This window comes from Rhinolophus sinicus, linkage group LG10 (genome assembly GCF_036562045.2).
Source record: "Rhinolophus sinicus isolate RSC01 linkage group LG10, ASM3656204v1, whole genome shotgun sequence".
NCBI classification, from domain to species: Eukaryota; Metazoa; Chordata; class Mammalia; order Chiroptera; family Rhinolophidae; genus Rhinolophus; species Rhinolophus sinicus.
Genome location: NC_133759.1, coordinates 48,298,672 through 48,321,417, shown reverse-complemented (window position 1 = coordinate 48,321,417; position 22,746 = coordinate 48,298,672). Strand labels below are relative to the sequence as shown.

Below are 22,746 nucleotides of genomic sequence, written 5' to 3'. Positions count from 1 at the left end.
TGCATGAGTTTTTCCATTCACTGGAAGACTCTTCTCCCATCTTTCCTGGCTATTCCTTCATTTTTTCCTTTTCCAGGATGCTTCCCCACAGCCCTAGATATCAGTTGTACCTGTTAAACACAGCACCATGTAACTTTCTTCTCAAGAATTTATAGAAGTTTGCAATTATAATTTTTGTCTCTCCCAATAAATATAAGCTTCATTAAGACAAGAAATCTGTTTTTCTTCACCATTGTGACTCCAATGCAAGGTGCTTGACAAATACATCTACTACTGTGTAGGCACTCAAAACAAAAATTAAATGAATGAATTCAAGCCATTTTTTTCTTAAGAAGTCTAAGACAAAGAAAAAAGTATCTAGTGAGATTTTCTGCTTCTTATCAGTCTGTTATATTGAACCCAACCAGGTGGTACAGGGTCAGCCCTAAATACTGCCTCCAGGCCAAGCACGGTGGACCTAGTCCACATTACGGAACAAAGTCATTAAGAAAGATCTCCAAAGACAGAAAATCCACAATTTTTCAGTGTTCTTCTAGACAGCCAACCTAAATTCTCATAACACCGTGGATCCGTATCTTCCTTTGATTCTCAGAGATACAGTTCTAAATCTGAGTTCTGTTTTGTTTCAGAGAAAATATTTTTTCACAATATTTTTAAGTGTTTAAAACTAGACAGTGCCCCCCAACTCCTTCCATGCCTCTCCCTATGTGCATTCATCTCACATACCAGGGCAATAATGATGGCTCTCCTTAGCCCTGAGGGACCTGTGAGTGCTCTCTCATAAGGGAGAGGGATACTTTTGCCTTGGTGCATACATTTGCTGAAATAGTACCATAAAACTCCAGGACAGGAGCAACTGCTGAACTTTAATAAAGAAGAGTTTCCCATAATACGGACATACTGGTCTTTGTATACAGAGCTGCTTTGCTATACCAATATTTGATCTCTGTAAGCGATTTTACCAGCCTGTAAAACACTATTACACAGAAAGAAAAATACAGACTGGCATAAAGTTGAAACTAGCATAGCATCTTAGAGGTAATCATCAATGTGTTTCTCACAAGAAGTCAAATTATTAAATTCATAAATATCCCTTCCATTGTAAAACAGATAGCAATGGTTAATGCCACCAATCGAATAGGGAACACGGAAAAATTATGGCTTTAATTTCAACCATTAGGTACCAGCGACTTTATGAAGAGCTGGGTCTGTGCATGAAATCACTGCGATGAATTCTCTTCCCCCAAGATTTGGGAGCAACAGACTAATCACCCTGCCCTGCAACATGGATGCCCTCAACTACCTCCCCTCTTTTCCTGGACTGTACATCAACCAACCAGAGCACAGCGGGGGGAAGGCTGCTGATGGGGCAGCTGCTTAGGACAGAGCTCTCCATCAACAAAATGGGTGCCCAGGAGGGCACATGTGGCCAGAGGTGCCTCCTGGGTCCTTAGAGGGCTTTGCTATATGCTACAAAGAAGAACTCGGTCAGGGACAGATGATAGCCACAGCTGACAAGTGAGAGAGCACTACTGAATCTGTTGCTAGTGCCTGGCTGCTGTCCACTGCTGTTGCCAGGGAAACAGATGTCAGCTTGATGGAAACAAGGATCAGCGAAAACTTTCACTTACCTCGTTTCCACTGATCCCAACAGCCATTTCTATGGAAACAGTAGCTGCGAGCCAGCGGCAGAGAGGTTACCACTCACTTGTTAATGTCAGGTGTGGCTACCAGCCTGTGCACTTCAGGTACCAAGGTACCAACAGCACCAGGATCCAGCTGTCAGCTACCCCCGACAGCCTTTTAACTCTGCAACAAGAAAGTTCAGTGTTTAAAAGTATATATAAATGTGTTATCTTGGTTCTTTATTAGAAAAAGAACATTTAGCATTCTTCCATTTGAAGCTCAAGTGGGGCTTAATGTCTTGTTCTACTAAAGCCAAACCATGTGAAGTTACTGAAGGACCTGGATCTCTACCTCAGTATTCAATGCCACTCACAACATTACTTCCAAGAAAAGAGACCTGCAACTCTGTGGACAAATCTTTCACATATTCACCTAGACAAACCAAAGGCAAATCCAGCTAACTGTTGGAAAGTATTAATATTTTGCAAAAAGTGATCAGTAGGGGTGCCTCTTTCTGGAAATCTGGCAGCCTGATCACCTCTAGTTACACACAGGAAAATCTTTTCTTTTTAATTGTAAGAACTATCTACAAAGAACCCTCTACCATTTCTTTGTTTTTAGACTAAACCTCTATGTGCCTTCTTAGTCTGTTGATCAATATATGAAATTAACTCATGAGCTCAGTATAACTTTATTCTGTAATATAGTGATAACCAAACATACGGATAGCTTGGCAGTCCCATTACCTAACAATGTCCCTTTCAATGTTGTAAGCAATTTGGCCACTCTACTAAGATGCAGGTATGTCAGAGGATTGTGTATAGCAAGAAATTCTGTTGTTCCTTTTCTATTGGCAGATGCTGGTAGAGTGTTGAATGAGAGCAAAATCTAATCCCAGTCATGAATAATTTATAAGAGTGACTATTCCCAGAGGATACATGTCCACTTAGAAAATATTCACAGACAACACAACCACCATCTACCCTGACATGTTTTGTCCACTATGCCAACATTCAAGGGGAAGAAATCAGAGGCAATCTCTGATTTATCATGGCTTTTAATAGTGTGAATTTAAATGGACCAGGGTTCAAATTATGATGCCCTAAACCTGATTCTCGTCTACAAAATTCTGATACAATACAGTGGACAGTCCCACCCCTACCACCTTCCCTCTCCACTCTCCTTACACCAGCAGTTACTCAGGGAAAGTAGCCACACCTGGGTCTCTGTCTAGACCCTAGAATCTGATGTAACTAGAACGGGGCATAGGAAAAGCGCAATAGTGAAATTCAGAAAGATCAACTGATTTGAAAATGTGTATTCTATAATGCCTCCCTTTACCCATGTTCTCTCAAAACTTCTCAAGTTAAAATAAACAGGCCTCTAGTGATATAAAATTGGATTAATTATTTAAAAAGATAACCTGTGGCCTGGTAGATCTGGAACTTATTGGAACACAAAGAACACAAATTAATTTAGAACAGAATGACTTCAAATTTACAGACACGAACTGGGTTTCCATTGAATCTTATGCTATAAAATCTGGTTTACAGAGAACATTTATCTTCTACAATATACAAGGACTGCTTAAAAAGGGTTTCAAATATTTTTCATAAAATGTTGGCAAAACCAAAGTTTTGAATTCACAGGCAAATTATAAATGATTTTAATCTATTCTTTAAAGCCAGCCCAGGAGGTGTTTTATGTAGTCATAACCTTTAGTAATCACTGGCTTACGTCATTATATATATATATATCACATTTCTATGTAAGAAGACATTTAAAAAACTTATATAACTGACTTTTCATTGATTCAGGCCTATCTTGGCCAATTATTATTAATTGTACTAAAAGGACTGAGTTGATTAGTTTTTCTTGAGTCAAATCCTTTTTTATACACTCTTTCTTGAGCTATTATAGTAACAATGACCAAGCACCCTACACTCTTTAGCTATAATAATAGCTAAATAATAATACCACATGGTTGGCATTATTAGCTCCATTTCACAGATGAGGAAAGTGAGGCTCCAAGAGGTAAGTTATGTGCTCTAAATATCAATTGGTAAAAGGTATGGCAAAGATGCAAGTCTTAGTCATCCAACTCTAAAGCCGGTGTGCTTAACCACTGTTACAGAAATGTCATTTACCCTCTGTCTGTGCAAAAAAATCACTGTCAGAAATAACCTCGATCCCAGTGATTCAGTGGTACATAAATACTTCATGGCTGGCAAAGAACCTCCACAGCCTCCTCCTGGAGGGCACAGAAGACAGTATTACCGTGTGTACCAACCATGTTTCTCTCCGTCACTTCCTGGGAAAGCCAGAAAATGGTATACTTTAAATCATTTCCAAAGAGCCTTTCTGGCTGTTCCCACTTTACCCAGGGAGGAGGTCCATGGATTTAGTAGAAAGATACATTAAATGAGTGAAACCCTTTGTATATTTTTCAAGGCATGTCTACATTCATTAGCTGATTTAAAGCCCGCCCCCTGTGGGAGGAGGCCATACAATGAGATCATCCCTGTTTGAGCAACCAGGAGACTGAGGCTTGGGTTACTAAGTGAAGTCCCACAGTTAGTGTGTGACACTGTCAGGACCAGAACCCAGGCTCCCTTTTCATCTCCCAGTCCCTTCTTTGGGGTCTGAACCCATGGGACACTAGAGGGACCTTTGTCTTACTGCAAGTGTGCCTGGCATCAGGTGGGTCCTGCAGGTGAGGAAGCGAACCGACTGCCCATGCCCCCCTTTCCCCTGGGAATCTGGCAGTGATTCTACAGAAGCAAACCACTGATAACACCAATGTGTTCTATTAGTTTGCCTATTTACTGACAAAAACGTCAAAAGGGACAAGGAAGGAGTTCAATGAACAATTTTGAAAGTGAAAAATCACCAAGCTTCTAAAAAGCCAGCAGGAGAGGAGATGTAATCGGTCGGAACTGTAGATTTAAATGAGACATTCTTTCCAATCCCTGGTCATAACGGGACCACCTCCTCAGTGACAACTTAATGGAAAACTGCAATACGAGTTACAGACATTCTCGGCTCCTCTCACAGAACACTATCATCAGAGATAAAAGTCTTCATCTATGAGCATGCTTGGCTACTCAAGATGGGCAGTTCATAAACTTCCGACTCACCTTGAGAAAAATGGTCTGTTGGAAAACCAAAGATTTTTCTAAAGCACCAACCTTAGAATGCTTTAAAAACGTATCAACAACAAATCAAGGGGCAGATTAAAATCAGTTCAAGAATACAATAGGATGGCATGGCCACACAAAAAGAGAAGGAACCAAGGAGCAGAAACAAACTATGCCCAAATGGTTAACAGACTTAAAGACACACGGCATCATTTCACGATGCTTCATCAGAAAGCAAAAGCTTGGTTTAAGTTTATAAACTGGGAGCCTTTTAATTCAGTGCTTTTGGGATTACATGTGTGTTGGCCTGATGGTCCCCAAAGGGCTTTGCAACGTAAGTCATCTTCCTTTGAACATTTATATCCTTCTAGTTTTGTAATCCCTCTAGTGTTCCCTAAAAAAACTCGTGAAGTAGCCTAAGATTAAAATAAAAATATTTTAAATTTGCCTTAACAAGAAAATAAATACAAATGACCCATTTTGATTTTTTGTTGCTCAGGAGAAAGTCAAGGAGGAGTAGCTGGGCAGAAAAGCCCAGGTAATTGTTAGGGGAGGTGGGAGCATGCCAGCTCATCGGTTTCCTCACAGACACTTTGCCATCTTTCAAGATGCAGCTCATAGCCCCAGTCTACACCTCTCCTCTAGCTTTGCCATCCTTCACTGCTTAATAACAGTCTCCCCCACTAGACAATGAATGTCTCAGCACAAGACCTCCGTCTATATCTTAAAACATATTGGCACCCCCGGCCTCTGCCCCAGAGCCGGACATTCAACAGAACTCAACAAGTGCTGGGCAAATTAGCTAACACGGCGGAGAGGCTCTGCTTTGCAGGCGTGATTCTTACTTTACACAAACTGCTCCTCAGCATTTCCTACAAAGGGGCTTTAAGGGTAGAGTCAGTATGCAGGTCTTGGAAGTTGGGGCACAGCATGAACTGACAGTGAAAAATCACTGGGAAGTCTTGGATTTTATTTTTAAAATTCACGCATCATTTGTATTCTTTGTAAGGGCTCTTGTTCTGTTTTGATACAAAAATATTTTCTAAATTATTTATTATTTTTCCCCAAATTTATTTCAGTAAACTGGTTGTTCCCTGAGGGTGTGTGACTTTTTTTATCCTTCGAATTTGGTACCCTCCCCCATGAGGGTGACTATTTAATAGCCACCATTATAATAGGAGCCCCTCCTCCCATCTTTTTCTTTTTTCTTTTTTAAGCTGCTTCATCATGCAGGGCGATGGTTCCTGCTCTGGAAAGCTCAGAGATAAGGCATGTCACTGGTACTGTTAAAATTAGTGGTTTCCATGGCCCCAGTCAGCTTAGTTGGGTTTAGGAGACATGGGGTGCCAAGGAATTCATAACAGAATTGCTTTAACCTTGTACAGACTGTTCCTGTGGCAAAATCAAGTACTATGCTGTTTCTCCAGGAATAAATTCCACTCTTACAATCCCCACACTAACCTAAGGACACAGAGGTTCATTAAGAGGAAGGAACTTTAAAATTTTAAGTGAAAGTACATGAGGCTTAAGGAGCCACTTCTCTGCAGAGGAAGCTTTGGTAGGGATGCGGGGCAGGGAGTATGCTGCCACACCCCCCACTCAATCCCAGCTCCCCCACGCCACTCCTCTCCCTGGGGGGCTCCAAGTCCTGGGCCATTTCTCAATAGGGCCTTCACGTGACAGTGTGTGTCCATGGTGTAAAACTGACCACATCCGGTCAAGGAGAATTCCCAAATCGTTATCCCCTGAAAACAGGCAGGGAGGTTCTAGGGAAAATGAGGAAAGAAAGCAGAGAAGGATAACTAACTCGGCTTTCTGCTCTGGAAAAGGCAGTGCTGAGAAAAATGAGATAAAGGTCTCTTCACTGACTCAGCATTACATGAAGACATCACTTCCCTGAGACACAAGCATGGAAAGAGGAAGATAAGGTGAGTGAGGAAAAGATAAGCTCACTTGGAATCAAGTCCATCAACAGTGTTTCCTGAGGATGTCTGGGCTCAGTGAGTGACAGAGCCTCCTCTGGGGAGATGGGCACTCCTTGAGCCTCCAGTTGTACCCCCAGCTCCCCAGTAATAGCTCTATGCCCCCAGCCGGAGCTGCTTCTGAGATAGCTTCGATAATCCTGGCTCCTTTCCAGGGGTTCTCCCCTTTGTGGGGTGTCTGCGGGATGGTGTGGATGTCGAGCTGCCCCAGGGGTCTCCAGGGCAGCAACTACAGGCAGGGCAGAGCCCAGAAACACCCTCTATCAAGTTCCCTCTTTATAGAGGGTTAATCACAGAGCTGAGGTAAACAAAATGAAATTCCCAAAATGGTGACTGAGTGACGAGGACTATAAGACCAAAGGACATGTATGTGCTGACAATTACTCTGCATTAAAGAGGGGTCCTACCAGTTACGATTAAAAATGAATCAGAGGGAAAATTCTCAGTGACAGCAGCAGAAAACCAAGCTAATAACGATCCTGATCAGAAGGATATCAGATTTTGAAGTTTGTTCGGCATTCGTGTGCTAATCTAGGCTTATCTCTCCTTCACAATGAAATGTGAAACACCCTGGAAATATTCATGATACACTGCGGGTAACTTCAAAGGGCCAAGTTATGTACCCACGGGAATAAAAGCACAAGACGCCCTTTCCTGGGGGAGACCAAGGCTGGGACTCCTTTTACTCACTGGTAATCCACTTCTACACATCGGCAAGTTAATGCGGCTGCTGGCTTCAGGGAAACGTCTTCATTAAATTAATAGTGTTTGGCAAGCGTCAGAAACACAGAACCTCACAGACAGATACAGGCAGAAAGAATCACAGTTCAATCCAAAAGCAACACACCACGAAGGGGACATCAGAGTCCACACACATGCAGAGGAGCCGCAGGGGAGCAGCTGGGAGACACGCAGAGCCACCTCACACGTGGCAGCAGCAGAATGTGCAACATGGATCCAACTGCTTACCCACTAAGGACACCAAGAACCAGGTTAAGGACGAAAAATGAGCCAAGGATGATCAGACTAACAAAATACACCCATGGCCATTCCCATCCTATCGCATCATTTACCTGTAAAATGTAAGGAGATCAGTTATCAGTTATCTATTTACTAAACAGCGGAACCCTAGGAGCAGCTGCCAGACCACTCGGGGCTTTGATGGAAGATTAGTGCTCCTAGGACAGGCACCCCGGCTAGGGGCCTTCCATTTTTTTTGTCTTCAAATAAGGACAGGTTCTGCTGTGGAAATCTGCAAATGTGGCCTATCGAAAGGGGGCTAGGATAGGCTCATTTAGCTACTGTTTTGTACCAATTAATCTGTATTACATTTGGATCCAGACCAATAAAGCAATTGTTAATGTATCTCATTTTAGGACAGACAAAAAGGCAAGCAATGGAAACTATTTAAATCCCAAGCAACACCGCTGATTAATTTCTGGTCAATAACTATTCTATTCTATAGTTTTCCTTTGTGAAGGCTGGTGAGGTTCCAGGAAACGTTGTGATTTGGGAAGCCTCAGCAGAAAAGAAAGCATCTTTGGAGGACATAGAAAGCACTTGGCACCCACCCCAGCGGCCCCCATCTAGCAAAGCCTGTGTGGTCTTGGCAACTGTCCTCAGGACTCTGCTTTCAAGATGAAAGAGGTGTAGCTTACCCGCTCAATACACCAAGTACAAGATTTAGTACGAAAAATGACCCAAAGATGACGAGACTGACAAAATACACCCAGGGCAATTCAAATCCCATAGCATCATTCATCTGTAAGAAATAAGATGGTCTCATAGAAGTGTGTTAATAAAAGAATTTAGTAAAGAGAGAGGGTTACATTAGAGACAGCATTCTATACATTTAATGAAACATTTGCTTAGATTCAAATCAGAGACAATAGCCAATGCACATTTATTATATAGTCCCAACACACGTACACACACACACACACACACACACACACACACACACACACACACACACACACAATCATCAAAGCTTTCAGGGCAATTAAGAGCAGACTTTGGCTACCGATAAGTTAATCAGCTGGGATTTGGCTCTTCCCCACAGGAGACTGACTTGATAACGGATTTTCAGAATAGATCTTGGTAGAGGACAAAACTAGTGCTTAGCTGGAAATTATTTTCTACTCTGCCCAAGTTGTCAGTACTTTTTTTGCCTTTAAAATTTGTGATGGTGGAAAAGTCTTACTTATAGAGACAAACAGGCAACATTTGACTCTATAAATTATTTTCTTTTTAAAACATCCTAAAATAAAAACTTTGCATTGGAAGCCAACCTACCCAAGGAAATCTAATCCACCTTAAATCTAGATTATCTGCAAACAGTGAGTTTAAGCACAGCTACACTAATGCCAAGTAGGAAAGAGTTCAGAAGTCAACTAGCTGACCCATATTAAAGGGTGCTTTTGGGAATGAGATTTTTCCAACTGCACACACAGGCAGGACCTAGAAGAAGGAAAAAGCCATTATCCCCCACACCCAGCTTGGACCTCAATGACTCACCCTGGGAGAGCCGGCTCCAGCTGTGAGTTGGCTGGCTCATCCGGAGGAACCCATGCCCCTGCTTGTGGGACCAGCTCACGCAGAACTGTCAGACTTGACTTCCCTGACAGACCCTCCCAGGGAAGGTTCGGTCACAAGCAGTTTTCATGCTGGAGCAAACAGGCATTAAAGGTTCACAGCTGGATGGAACTTTACAGCAACTCAAGTCAGCATTAAATTGGGCAAAGGCTTCTCCTTGGAAGGAGGTGTTAAGGACCAGTCAGGGGAGCGAATGAATGACCGACTGTAGGCCTGACTTGACTGGAACACCAAGAATCTTCAGCCAACAGAACTGCATTATAGTCTGGGCCCATTCATGGCCCTTATCTTACAAGTAAGCCTAGACATTTAAGCATGTGCTTTCCTCCACATTATCTGGCCCCAGGTTTTAGCCTTATAGAATGAGGCTCATACATTTCACTGTGTTTGCCTCATGCAGAAGCCAAACAGGAAAACAGAACATTATAAAAAAAAAAAAAAAACTGCCTACCATCTGTTGCTGAAGTCTAGGGAGAGGGCATCAAATCCCTTATGAAACACCTGTTTGGCCACATGAAAACTGATGTGCTTAATAGAACTCATATCAGTCTGCACATCTTACATTGGCAATTAGAGTAATGAATGAGCCAAGGCCGAAACTGCAATTGTTGATCTAATTAAGTTGGATAAACTAATTTCAGCAGGAAGGCACAGGGTAATTCTTCCAAAGCAGCTACACCAGCAAACTTATTTAAAAATCCATGTGTAGAGGAGAAGAAAAAGGCCGCCTGGTGTAGTGGCCAGAGCCCAGCCTGGAGTCAGGACTTTCCACCAAGACCTCTCTGGGCCTTTTTCTTTTTCTTTTTTGGAACAGAAGTGCATATGACAGGGGAGAGCCTGCTCACAGGGAAAGGTGTTCAAGTCCAGCACTCCCACCAGGAGACCTCACTTTTCTACAACTTGGGCAAAGTCAGTCGGTTGAGCCATCTGCTTCACCAATCCTCATTCAGGCCTCAGTCTTGTGTTCCAGAGAATGGCTCTAGTAACAGCTGTCTGCTCCACTTGGGAGGGAAAAAAATTTTTTTTCAATTAAAGATCCTTTTAATTTCTTAGGAGTGTTTGGCAGATTCACATTTGTTCAAGTCAGAAATAGCACCTGGAATGACAGCTGGGGGCTGGGGATAGGCTGGAGCTAAACAAAAGCCACAGGAGACTCTCTAAATTTCCAGAAGTTGGGGAAGAGAAACAGAACTTGAGCTTTAAAGGCAGGTCTTTCTCTGAACTAAACTTTCTCGACCTAGGTCTGTTTTAAGAGGTTAGTATTTCTTAGACCTTACCATATACCATATACCTAGGACAAGTCAGAACTGCTATGCTGCTCCCCAAAATTTCAAATGCTCTCCATTTGAAAATAGAGACTCTGCTTGGGATTTTGTCTGCATGGTCTTGATCAACAATGGAGAAATTGGCATGAGCTGATTTATATATCAAAGTCATCATGTGGGGTTACCTGGTGCCCAGGAAATAATGTTCTACTGAGTTTCAGTTTTCCCTCCCTTCAAAGGTGTGCTTTGGGGAATGAGATTAAATGCACATTCATGTCTCCAACTAAAGGCCAAGCTAAGGCTTTCTGTCTTTTCTAACTGTTGAAAACACTACTAGAAACTTTGTGTACTGGTTGTAGCTCCTCTGAGCATGGAATAAGAGAAGGGTACAGAAAGGCAAACCCCTTGGTAACTAGACAGGAATTTCCCAGGTACCTTGCATGAAGGAGATGGTCAGCTTGACCATGAGAACTTCCCATTAGAGTCTAACAGCCAGCATTTCCATAGGAGTATTCTCTGAGTAAAAAGCTGAACACTAAGGCAAGAGACCATAAATGATGTATATGAATAGCTCTCTCCTGAAACCAATACTATTTTAATTAATCTTTTTATATTTAAAAACATTTCCTCTGAGTTGGAAAAAACTGGATCATGTAGTCTTATTCTGCATCTTGTAGACAACAAAATGAAAGCCCAAAGTTTTGGTGATCTACCTATATACACCCAGCCCTGTCCCAGCCTCAATGCTCTTTCCTTGCACTACACCCCTTCTGCCTCTGTAGATAAACAAATATGTGTGAGTCAGATGACAGCATAATTATGTTTATGCAACTCAATTTATAAAAGAGCTCTACAATAACTTTTTTCCACCAGAAGTTAATAATCCCACTCCCTACACATCCATATGTTTCTGTTCTAAATGTGTCTTTCTGAATATTGGGCCCAACTGTATTTCCCTTCTCAAGACCCTGCCAGCCATTTGCCAGACACTGTTGAGAACAGAGGTATCAATGAACTTGAGAACACTGACTGAATATAAACTTGACAGGATGCAACATAATCCCTAGCAAAGACTTTGTCCACCATATACAAACACCTAAAGGACTGAAAAATTTGCTTGCATCAATATTTAAATTCTAATCTCCTCAGTTATCTCTCCAGATGTTTCCTTGACACTCTAGTTGTGGATAACAGTTGATATTTAAACATGGTCCATCTACACAGAGGCACTGGGATTATACACTTGAAGAGTAATAGTAATTAGTGTTTGTTGAGCCCTGTTCTGTTCTGGAACACAGCTGTGTGGCTTCCACATGACCGTGACCCATAAAATACTAAGAAGGTTTGGTTAGCTTGGCTCCTGCCTCTCTCTATGATGAGTTACTAAATGTAAACAACAAGTAATTTAAAACATCCTGATATGTTTTGGAGACTAAGGTCTTAGTGAACACTCTAGAAGACATTACTTATATGCCCCCCTAGTGTTCTAGAAGAGTGGAAGGATGCCAAGAAGAGTGTGGGGTTCTAGTCTAGACCAGGGGTCAACAAACTATGACCTGCAGGCCAAACCCAGCCTGCCACCTGTTTTTCAGCTAAAAATGGCTTTAAATGTTTTTTCAAACATGTTTAAATGTTGAAAAAATTAAAAGAATATATCACAACAGATGAATGTAATACAAAACTCAAACTTCAGTGTCCACATATCAAGTTCTATTGGAACAGAGTCACCCATTTGCCTACATGTTATATATGGATGCCTCTGAGTGTCATAGGTTGAGGGCAGAATTAAGTAGTTGTGACAGAGACGTTATGGTCTGCAAGGCCAAATATATTTACTATCTGGCCTCTTATAAAAACATCTATAGACCCCTGTTCTAGATCAAGGACCACAACCAGTTACTGTAGGATCCTGGGGATATTTCAGTGCTCTCTCTATATTCCACTGTTTCCATCTCCAAAATCCCAGACTTTATATGAAGGGCTATACACTGGGTTAATGTTGATAAATTACTTGAGTTCCCTCACTGGAATAAAGATATTATGTCAGTCATAGAGAATATAATCATTATATTGTCAAATTATTAACACTGTCATATTAACAATAGAGATAATAATTACATGATCTTGGGTGGTACTTAAAGATTTTCAGCAAAGCAAGTGGAAACTTGTTTCTGGGTACTTGGAGTTCTCTCTCCAACCTCTAATCGCACACTTCCAGAGGTTTCATTTGCTTAACAATAGGAAATTGCCATAAGAAAATCAATGGGTAGAAACACAACATAAAGTATAAAATTTTCCATTAGTCAAGGCATGTTGGATCAGCACTGAACAATTCACCATGATGGTAGAGAGAACAACAGAGTTGAGAGTCACAGATTTTTATGTTTTTAAAAAACCAAAATGCTGTTTTCTGTACTGTTTGGGCAGAAGGATCAGAGTTTGGGCAATTTGGATGATGCTTTTTCATTTTTCAGAAATTTCAAGGGAAGACTGGGATTGAGACCTCAACTAATCTAACTAGGAGATGAATTTAGAAGAGGATAATAGTGAAAATGAACCCTTTACCTAATTTGAGGGTCCCCTTGCACGGCTATGGTCTTGATTCATCCAATATAATCTCCCTCTTCATGAAAGGCATTGTCTTACAGATATAAATAACAAATGCGCACACACACACACACACACACACACACACACACCCATGACAATAAGAAAAAGGAAAGGAAAAGGGAGAAACAAGATACAACATGTGGGTGATACTTAAAGCTTATTACCAAACTAGACACACACATTGGGGATGAAAACAAAACCATACCCTCTTTGCCTAACACTGAATATATAGGAACTTCTACAGTCCTGTAAGCATGACATTCACGGGTGAAGGGAAGCAAAAATCTATTTTAACCATTATATGTGTGCTATGTTCTCTGAAGTTATAGAGTAACATGAAATCCTATAAAGTGTCTAAAATTTAGATACTGTCAGGAGCTACTTCTCAATTTATAGGCCTCCTAACGAGAGAATGCCCATTCAAGAATTATTTTATTAATAATTGCCTTTTAACAACTCATTATTGGAGTCCTAGTTAATCCCATTGGGACTCGGGTTTAGGCTCAAAATCCACGTCAGCTGTTTTTCCCAGCAACTCTGGCACGGAAAGTAATTTCTAAACTTCTGTGAGCTTTTTCAAATTCTACCAAACAAATAAACTCAGCTCTGGGAAATGGCTGTTAAAATACTACTGCTCTTCATTTATAGCAAACCCTCTGGCTCTGTCAGGAACAAGAGCCAGATCTTCGTCATCAAAAGGGTGTCCATCTGTTTTCACAACAGGTTGGATGGGTCCCCACTCCAGTTCTACCCTCTCTGCCAGAGTTCTATAGCTCCCAAGGGAAAGGAAGACAGAGCTAAGGGCTTGTGCTGGGCTGACTTATAGTAATACTGAAGATGCAAGGGAAATATTATTATTTCCCATTTTGGCTTTAGGGCTGTGCTAAGTTGTAGACAGCATGAAAGGAATCAAATTTATGCTACTATCTTCTGTTTAGGATTCTAGGAGAGCAAGTTGCATTTATGTATAAAAGATTAACTTCAGGCCACAGAAGTCCAGGAGCCTGTTAACCTGGGAACTGGTCCCCTGGCCCTCTAAGAGTTTAATCGGGACAGCTTCTGGGGTTCCTCCCAAAAGGGACTACGAGGCCTACTCAGCAACAGTTCCCCAGGCAGCAGTGGGAAGTGGAGGAAGCCAACACTGTGCATCATGCTTCCCAGAATGGTAACTAAAGCCTCGAGGAAGAAAGGTGATGATGAGTCTTGCTGAGTGAAACGAGGGTCTGCTTCCCTCCTCAAAGAACTGACCGCCAGGGTTTCTTGTTCAGCCTACTCTCCAATGGCTCTAGCTAATGAAACACTCTTATCCAAAGAAAGAGCACACGATCCACTCTCTCAAGCTGCTCACCCAGTAGAGCACGTCTGTCCAGCCCTCCATGGTGATGCACTGAAACACGGTGAGCATGGCAAAGGCAAAGTTATCAAAGTTGGTGATGCCTCCATTGGGGCCAACCCAGCCACTCCTACACTCCGTGCCGTTGGCGGTGCACTGGCGTCCATTCCCTGAGAACGCACACGGTGCTGGATCCTCTTCAGCTACGATATCTGCAAACAGAGCAACAAGGCTTCACCACTCAAGAGATGACCATCAGGAAACCGAAGCCTGTGGAAGCTGAGTCTCCTTGCCAGAGCCTGGGATGCCCTGCCTCCCATCTAAGCTACCTTAGAACCCTACTTGTCCTCCAAGGTCCACTTCAAATAGTCCCCATTTCCTATACTCAGCATCCATTGTTCTTTCCTCACGCATAGCACCTTTCTTAAGCCTATATTGATTCACCTCATGTTCTAGTTTTGGGGGCCCCCATCGTGTTTGCCAGGACACATTACACAGAAAATCAGCATAGGAAAGGAGATTAAATTCTCATTTATTCTGAACAAAATTCACACTAAAAACTGGCTCAGTAAATTTACTGATACACTTGGCTATTCCAGCCCCCCATTTTGTTTTAGATTTTCCCAAAACTGCACAAGTTGTTTGGGGGAAAATCAAATTTTTTTGAAGTTAGGTTAGCTACCATTTCAGTTACTCACCTGAGTCAGCAAAAAAACATGTTTTGTGCATTTTCCCAATAAAAAGTTCCAATCCTATAATAGCATAGATTATGATTACAAATAATACCAAAAGGGCTATGTGAAGGAGGGGAACCATGGCTTTTATAATGGAGTTCAGGACAACTTGTAAACCTAGGAGAGAGAGAAATAAGTTTGTGAGCCAGGAAGACACTTCAATGATATATATATATATATATATATATATATATATATATATATATATATATATATATATATATAATTCCTGATGAGATATATATGACACATAGTAATAAAACTCAGAGACATTTTCAAAGCTTTTAATTAACATTAAACCTGGAGGTGACATAAGTTAAAAAGGAATCTTCAAGATCACCTAATCCAACGTACTCAATTGACAAATGGAATAATTAAAGCTAGAGAGGGGACTGTCCAACATCAAAGTCAGTCATTTGTTCATCCATTCAACAAAATTCCTTAAACATCTACTGTGTGGCAAGCATAAGGTTTAGTGCTTTGGGAGATGTGAGGGTGTATTACATAAAGTGTCTTCTCTCAAAGAGATTGTATTCTAGAAGGAGACATGAGAATTAAATACAAATTTAAGGTAGCACACAGGTGCTGTATGAGTAATATCAGTTACAATTAAAGAGGGATAAAACCATCATTTCTCACTGGGGAGAAGAAAGGGGACTGGGCATCTTCCCTCGAGGCACAGCCTGAGGCTGAAGAGGGTGGGTTTCCACAGGTGGGCAGGGGAGAGGCTACGCCAGGCAGAGGGAAGAGAGCACCAAGAGCACTGCTGTGATCCAGTGCAATGCAGGCTGGGGCAGGCAGGGGTGAGTCTTGGCTGCTGGGCACACGGTGGGGAAAAAAATATCAGGAAAGAAAAGCAGACTGCAGCTAGATAGCACAGGGCCAGACTTGAGTCCATCTGCCAAAGGCAGCCTCGTTAGAAAGGTGAATGGGGCAGCAGTATATAAGACCAGTGCAGACGTCGCTGGAAAGTGCTGGGCTCTCCAGGTAGAATGGGGTAAGGATCAGGATGAGGCCAGACCTCAGCAGTGAAGGAGAAGAAGGTACCCACGGAGAGAGAGTCATGGGCACATCCTAGCGCTTAAACAAAACTACGCATGTCCAAAAGGGGCTCTCTTGGAATGAGTAGAGGGGCAAAGGAAGGAGACCTGGTGAGTTTGATCACTGGCATGTCATTAAGAGGGACGTGTCCTGCAGCCGAACTGTGGGCTCAAGAGATGAGGGAGGCACATGAAAACCTAGAGGCTCTCCACAGAGTGATACTCCGAGCCATGGTACAGGAAGAGAAAAGGAGATCATGAAAAGAGGGGCGGGAGACAACACTCAGGATGAGGACCAGGGGGCAGGAAGCAGAAGACTGAGGGACAGCGTCAGCAGGAAACCAGACGCAGGCTTCCTGAAGCCCGTGGCTAGTGTCCTGCATTCTTTCCACAACCCCAGGACCACAGCTTCTGTTCTGTGTAGTTCACTCTTCCCCCTTCTTCTCTTTCCCTTCTCCTCCCCACTGTCTCTCCCTCAAACTGCTCTTTTCTAGTATATTCTCACTTTTCTAAGTGAGAAGAGTGAAAGGATATTGAAAGAATGAAAGAATTTAAGAAGCTAAGATGCTAGAATTAAATAAGTTAAAAATCCGAAAACACTTATTAGTGACTATTTATCAGCAATAATAACAAAACTTCACCATGATAAGAAATACAGGGAAGAGGTGGGGGATGGGATGGAGAAAGAAGACCAATAAGAGAATTTCAGACTCACAAAAAGCCCATCTTCCCAAGACCCTCATTATGACCAAAATATTAGGTACTGCCTTCCGATATTTCATGTCCAAATAGTTCATTTTGGAAAAAGTGATCAATAAGATGATTGTTAATGTTTTCACCTTCTAGAAAGAACAGGTGGAGAAGAAAAGGAAACATCTGCTTTAGTCTACCTGGATAGGGTGTTTTTTTGCTTTTTATTTTTATTGTTTTTAGACATGGATAGCCCGTCGTTCAGCAGTTAGCCCTTCTAAATTCTATGGCAGTGAGCCATGTGTCTCATGAATATATATATAAGTATATGTAAGTAACTACTGTATTTCAGATTGGCCAAATTTGTGAGATAATGAAGTTGTATCTTAATGTGTATGTGTACTTTCATGACTTTAAGCTCCTTTGTATACAATTGAGGTGTACAGATCTCACAGGACTATAATAAAGGAGGCAGTGGGATGAAGTGGAAAGAACACCGGGCCAGGAACTAGGAGACTCCATGTGGATCTGGCCCTGTGTGGCCACCCACTAGCTGTGAGAGCCTGCATGAGTCATACCTCTTTAACAGGCTCCTGCTTCCTCATCTAAAAGATGATGCTCTTAGAGGGGATGACCTCCAGAGTTCTTTCCCACTTTCATGCTCTAGGATTCCAATAAATACTTATCAGTTGAGTGTGGGTGGTTAAGAACTCCGCAAATATCTCAACTATAATCTTTGGAAATATGTGTTTGCCTTCCACTGAATGAATCTATAGTCACATACACACAAAATCCTCTTCTAGGACAGTCTGAATTCTCTTTAGAAATGACCAAATTTCAGATCAGTATAAACAGTCAAACTTGCCCAGGCATTTTTAACAATTTCAGGTAGGTATATGAGAAGAAATCGCTAGGCCACAGTTGCCAGCCAGCACTGGAAAGAGCATGACCCGAGCCACCGACCCCTCTCCCCAAAGCCCATCTGGGTCTGATGAGAGACCTGGGTGTTCCCCCAGCCAGGGCAGTTAAAATAGGGGCTGAAAAGTCCTCGCACAGGACTCGGATTCCCATTTCTCCCCATGGACCCATGGAAGAATGTGATACAGATCCACATCAAGTTCCAAACAGTGATATTTTGGGGGGAAAGGAAGAAACAGAATTTAAAACTGGTTCTCAAAAGGACCCAGGAGCACTGGACTTGTCATTTAGTGAACACCTCATCAGACATGGGAGCCAAACCAATGCTACGTGAGTTCTGAGAGTTTTCACCGGCCAGACACACACATAAAGCCACAGCAGCCGCATGTCTGCTCGCAGCACACAACGCAGGCAAGCTGCCCTGTCATTTGCTCTTTGGGGGAAAAAAAGTTGTCATGGTTACTTTGAAATTAGATTAAGCTGTAACAACTAAATCTGAAAGAACATGTTTGCTCACGGACTTTCTCATCTAACCATGTTACGCGTAACAGAGCCAGTCATTTCCAAGGTATTTCTATTTTTCTCAATTGCTTCCAGACAGTTCTGTGGTTTTGACTTGTGCTGATCATTTTCAATGAAAATAAATGAACCATCTGCAAAAACAAGTACACATAAAACACCACTTCCTACATTTTAAAATGTTAAATTTGGAAATCTGTGTTCTTCCAGAGAATTTCGGGTGCCTTCTGAGCGCCAACAGGTTTAATAAAAATTCACCAAGAATTTCGGGAGAAGCAAATCATGATCTGTGCTCTTCTGATGGCTTTCCAAGTTGTGGAAACCAGGCATGCCCTACAGTCCCAAACTCTTCCCGTAGCTGGGAGCAGGCAGCCACCTCACAACCACAGTCCTTGGAAAGGTGCTAGGACTTCTACCCTTGGAAGTCCCCAACAGAGGCGTCCTGTCAGGGGCACACCTCACACTCCTGTGGAAGAAGCAGCAGCCTGAAGCTCCTGGGCAGGGCACAGACAGGGCATATGTTACCACTCAGATGGTACCCAACCTGGCTTGAAGGTCTGCAGCAAGAAGCACACTGGGGCCTGGCCCAGAGAGGCATCATAACTGAGTGGACGATAACAGCACCTCTCACCCCTGAGGGTCTCCTCTGGGGGCCAGACCTTGGATTGGGGCTCTCCCTGCATTCTCATTCAGTCCTCAGCACCACTTTCAAGCAGGCACTATGATGCCCCACGTATAGGAAGGACATGGAAGCATTCACCTCTTCCCCCAGAGCAGGACAGGCATAGGCCCTAATAGTGGAAAGCCGAGCAGAGTTTTCAGGAGTCCAATCCCCTCACTTTGCTCCTCGCTTTGATAAAAGGCAGTGAGTTGAGCCCTCATCTAGAAACCTCATCACTTTCTGAGGGGGAGGCCTGGGCTGGGGAGGAAGTGATGGCCAGTGTGGTGTCACCTAAGGAAAACCAGACTGGAATCAGGAAGCCTATACTCAGGGTCTCATGCCACCACTCACTTCATCTCTCACAAGAGAAGATTCTGTCTTCTTTCAAATCAGGAAGGCACATCACTACCTGCGCCTCTCAGGGACCCAAAGTCACAGCATAAGCCAAAGTGTACTGCAAACTGTGAAGGCCTCCGTGGTCGTCTATGGAGCCCTCAGCTGGTACACAGCAACTCGGTTTGTTTCAGAATACTGAGACCCACCCAGAAGGAAAACAATCAACAAAATCCTGGCTTCAGGAAACAAAACATGCTTACTGGGCACTCCTGATACTAGTCGAAGTGGTCGTAACACTCGAAAGGCGCGAAGGGCTTTGACATCAAAGCCTCCTGATTTGCCACTAGAGTGGTTACCGCCTTCTGTTTCTTTGGTTAATTGTTCCAAAATTACACTAAACAATCTGAAAGAAGAAGAGAGAAAGAAATGTTAGTCTGTCACCCACAGAAGTGAAACAGGATGATAATAGTAGTTATTTTTGAACAAGAGCTAATTCTGTGTGGCTGTTGCTTAAATAAAGGGAAAGCAAGGTCAAGGCAAGAACTGGGCTGTGAATCCTGAACGGGCTCCCTACAACTAACATGCATGGGGACAGGGATTGATCTGCTCTGTTTCCCTGCCAATCAAGCTGTTTCCCAAGCGGCATCAAGCAAGTCAGCCCCCAAGAAGAAGGGACTTACTGGGATCCAGTGACGATAAGTGGAATTGCCCCAACAGAAGGAACGACAACAGTTATCATAAGAGCTACCATTTATGAGCATTCACATTAGCTCATGAATCCTCCCAAAATGTTATGCAGTAGGAATTATTATTAACACCATCTTACACATGAGGAAACAAACTTCATGGGAACAAGTAACTTGCCCAAGTTCACACAACTAGAGGCAGAAGTAACCTGAGTCCAGGTATGTTGGCCCCACTAGGATGTAGGTTCCACAAGGGCAGGGAATTTTAGTCTGCTTTGTTCATGTGTTCATTTAGTGCCTTCTAGCCTACTGCCTAGAACAGTTCCTGATATGTAAGAGGCACTCAAAAAATATTTGATAAGAATCAGTGAATGAATACTGACTTCAAAGTCCCAAATTTTAATTGATATGTTATATACCATCCCTACCCTCATCGGGATGTTCAGGGAATGATGTAAATCACAGACGCCAAGAAGCTGTGCAAAGACCGAAAGCAATAACCAAAGGTAAGGTATTAATACCGCCATTTTCTCCTTTGAAATGTGAATAACATTGTATCTGGCAGCCACGACAAATGTTTTTCCTCCTCTCAGGTTTCTCAGATAAAGCTAGTTTCAGGCAATCTGCTCATTTGACAGTTACTTTTGCTCTTTCAAATAAGCATTTATTCTTTGGAATTGCTGCTTGTTTTTCACAATAAATATAAATTTGCCCATTTCAAACAGAATCAACTCTGGCCAATCAGATTGTGGGACTGATTGGCCCTGCAACAAAGAAAAGGTTTCTAAAGTTTAATTAGCAGCCAAAAGCAGAAACTCTGTCCCCACTGGCATGCCTCTGGATTGCCAAGACACGAAGTCCATAAAATACAGGGTGGTCTGATTTGCTGTCCTGATCAGGCAGTCCTGCCATTCTGGGCCATTTAAAGACTAGTCATGTGTTTTAATAACAGTACAGCAATTAACAACGAACCCAGTTGGGGGGGTGGAGGGGGGAGAATAAGTCAGGTCTCCACCTTTTCAAAGCTTCAGATAACAGACTTCTCTCACTGGTATAGTTTAATTACTGTAACCTCCTGCAGCAAGGCTAAAGTTAAAAGTCTCCCTCCAAAACAAGTTCATAGCTTCACAAAAACAAAGAAAAAGGAAGAAAGAAAACCTCAAACTTTTCTGAAATGTGGCAGCCACAGCAATTTTCATACCAAAGGGTTAGGAAAGTAATTTATACAGGTGGTGACTTAAGATTGCTTTCAAGTCTCAGTGTTTTGCAGTGTATACTTTATGGTCCTTTATCCTGTTCTTCAGCAATGTCCTTGAAAACAGGTGAATAATGTCTCTTTCCCACTAAAGAGGAGCCTGAGCCAGAGAGGAAAGCTGGCTGCAGTTTCCAGATAGCCAGAAGTGGAAGGGGTCAGGGCCGGCTTCCACTCCTAAGCGTTAGGAGGCATTAGGGAAGTCCCTCTCCTTCTCTGGGCCTCAGTTTCCCTCTCTGTAAAATGAGAAAACTGAATTTAATAATCCAGAGACCCGCCCCCCCACATTCTAATATTCTGTGATTCTACTCCTTTTATCACCACCCCCAACCAAAAAAAGTACCATATGCCTGGAGATCAGGACATGAGAAAGTGTTTGATCCTAGATTGTTATTAAAAGTTAACCCCAAGACGGGGAAAGAGCAAGGATCTGCCTAACCTGACACAAGTTAGAAGCACCAGAATAGAATAAACACCCCGTGTTCTTCTTCACAAAAGCTTAAGTGATGAGTCTGAACGCTTAAAATGTATGTTTACTGAAAACTTAGAAGTGTGGGATAAAAGTTGGCTCAGATCAAACTTTTCTAGACAGGGAATAATATCAGCTCTGGTAGGCACACCGAGTCCTCCTGTGGCCACAATATTAACAGCTAATATTTTACAAATATCACCTACTTTCTTAATGTCCCTGTTATTAGGAATCTTAACAAAAGTAGTTGTCTTGGTCACAGTTGACTTGGAACGGAAAATCCACTGGATTGAGATACAGTCTGCAGCTGGAAACTTTACTGAGTAGGAATTTGATTCAAATGAAGACATAATTTTATTTTTTACTCTTTTGAACTTTTTTCCCATCTGACTACAATTTAGTGCATATTTTAGATTAAGAATAACCTGATGTTCTAAAGTTTTTCATATTTAATGAGAGAAAAAGAGCATTGAGTCCAGTTCTACTTTAGTTTCCTAGATGATTTTTTTGTACTTTTTAAATCAATGTTATTGCTGCTGATTCATCTATAACAGCCGCTGAAAGTGTACAATGAGATGAGTTTTGACAAAAGTCTACAAGCCCAAGTAACAAACACCACAGTCAAGATATAGAAGGTTTCCAGTATCTCCAACAGTTCTCTCACACCCCTTGGTTTCCTCCCTCCAAGCACAGCCTTAGGTGCCCATTGGTTGATTGGCTGATTATCACTTGGGTTGTTTTTCTCCCTTTTCTTGAATCTTATATAATCAGGATCGAGTCACATGTTCTCCCTTCTGTTTACCTTCGTTTGCTCTCCATATTTTTAAGGGTCATCCAAGTTGTTACATTTATCTGCAGTACATTTCTTTTTATTGTTGATTGGTATTAAATTG

At 42.3% G+C, this 22,746-nt stretch overlaps 1 protein-coding gene across 22 annotated transcripts in view; it reads right to left on the bottom strand.

Moving 5' to 3' along the window:
• The window catches only part of CACNA1D (calcium voltage-gated channel subunit alpha1 D), a 427,288-nt gene that overhangs the window by 130,896 nt on the left and 273,646 nt on the right, over window positions 1-22,746 (bottom strand). For 14 of the 22 annotated variants that reach the window (XM_074313103.1, XM_074313111.1, XM_074313112.1 and 11 more), the window contains exons 5-8: window positions 19,707-19,849; window positions 15,247-15,399; window positions 14,564-14,760; window positions 7,715-7,818 (exon numbers count right to left, since the gene is read on the bottom strand). In XM_074313103.1, coding sequence (XP_074169204.1) covers window positions 7,715-7,818; window positions 14,564-14,760; window positions 15,247-15,399; window positions 19,707-19,849 — 597 coding nt within the window. Of the gene's footprint in view, window positions 1-7,714; window positions 7,819-8,403; window positions 8,508-14,563; window positions 14,761-15,246; window positions 15,400-19,706; window positions 19,850-22,746 lie in introns of those variants that run through there. The other 8 variants (XM_074313102.1, XM_019724242.2, XM_019724248.2 and 5 more) reach the window with 2 other exon arrangements.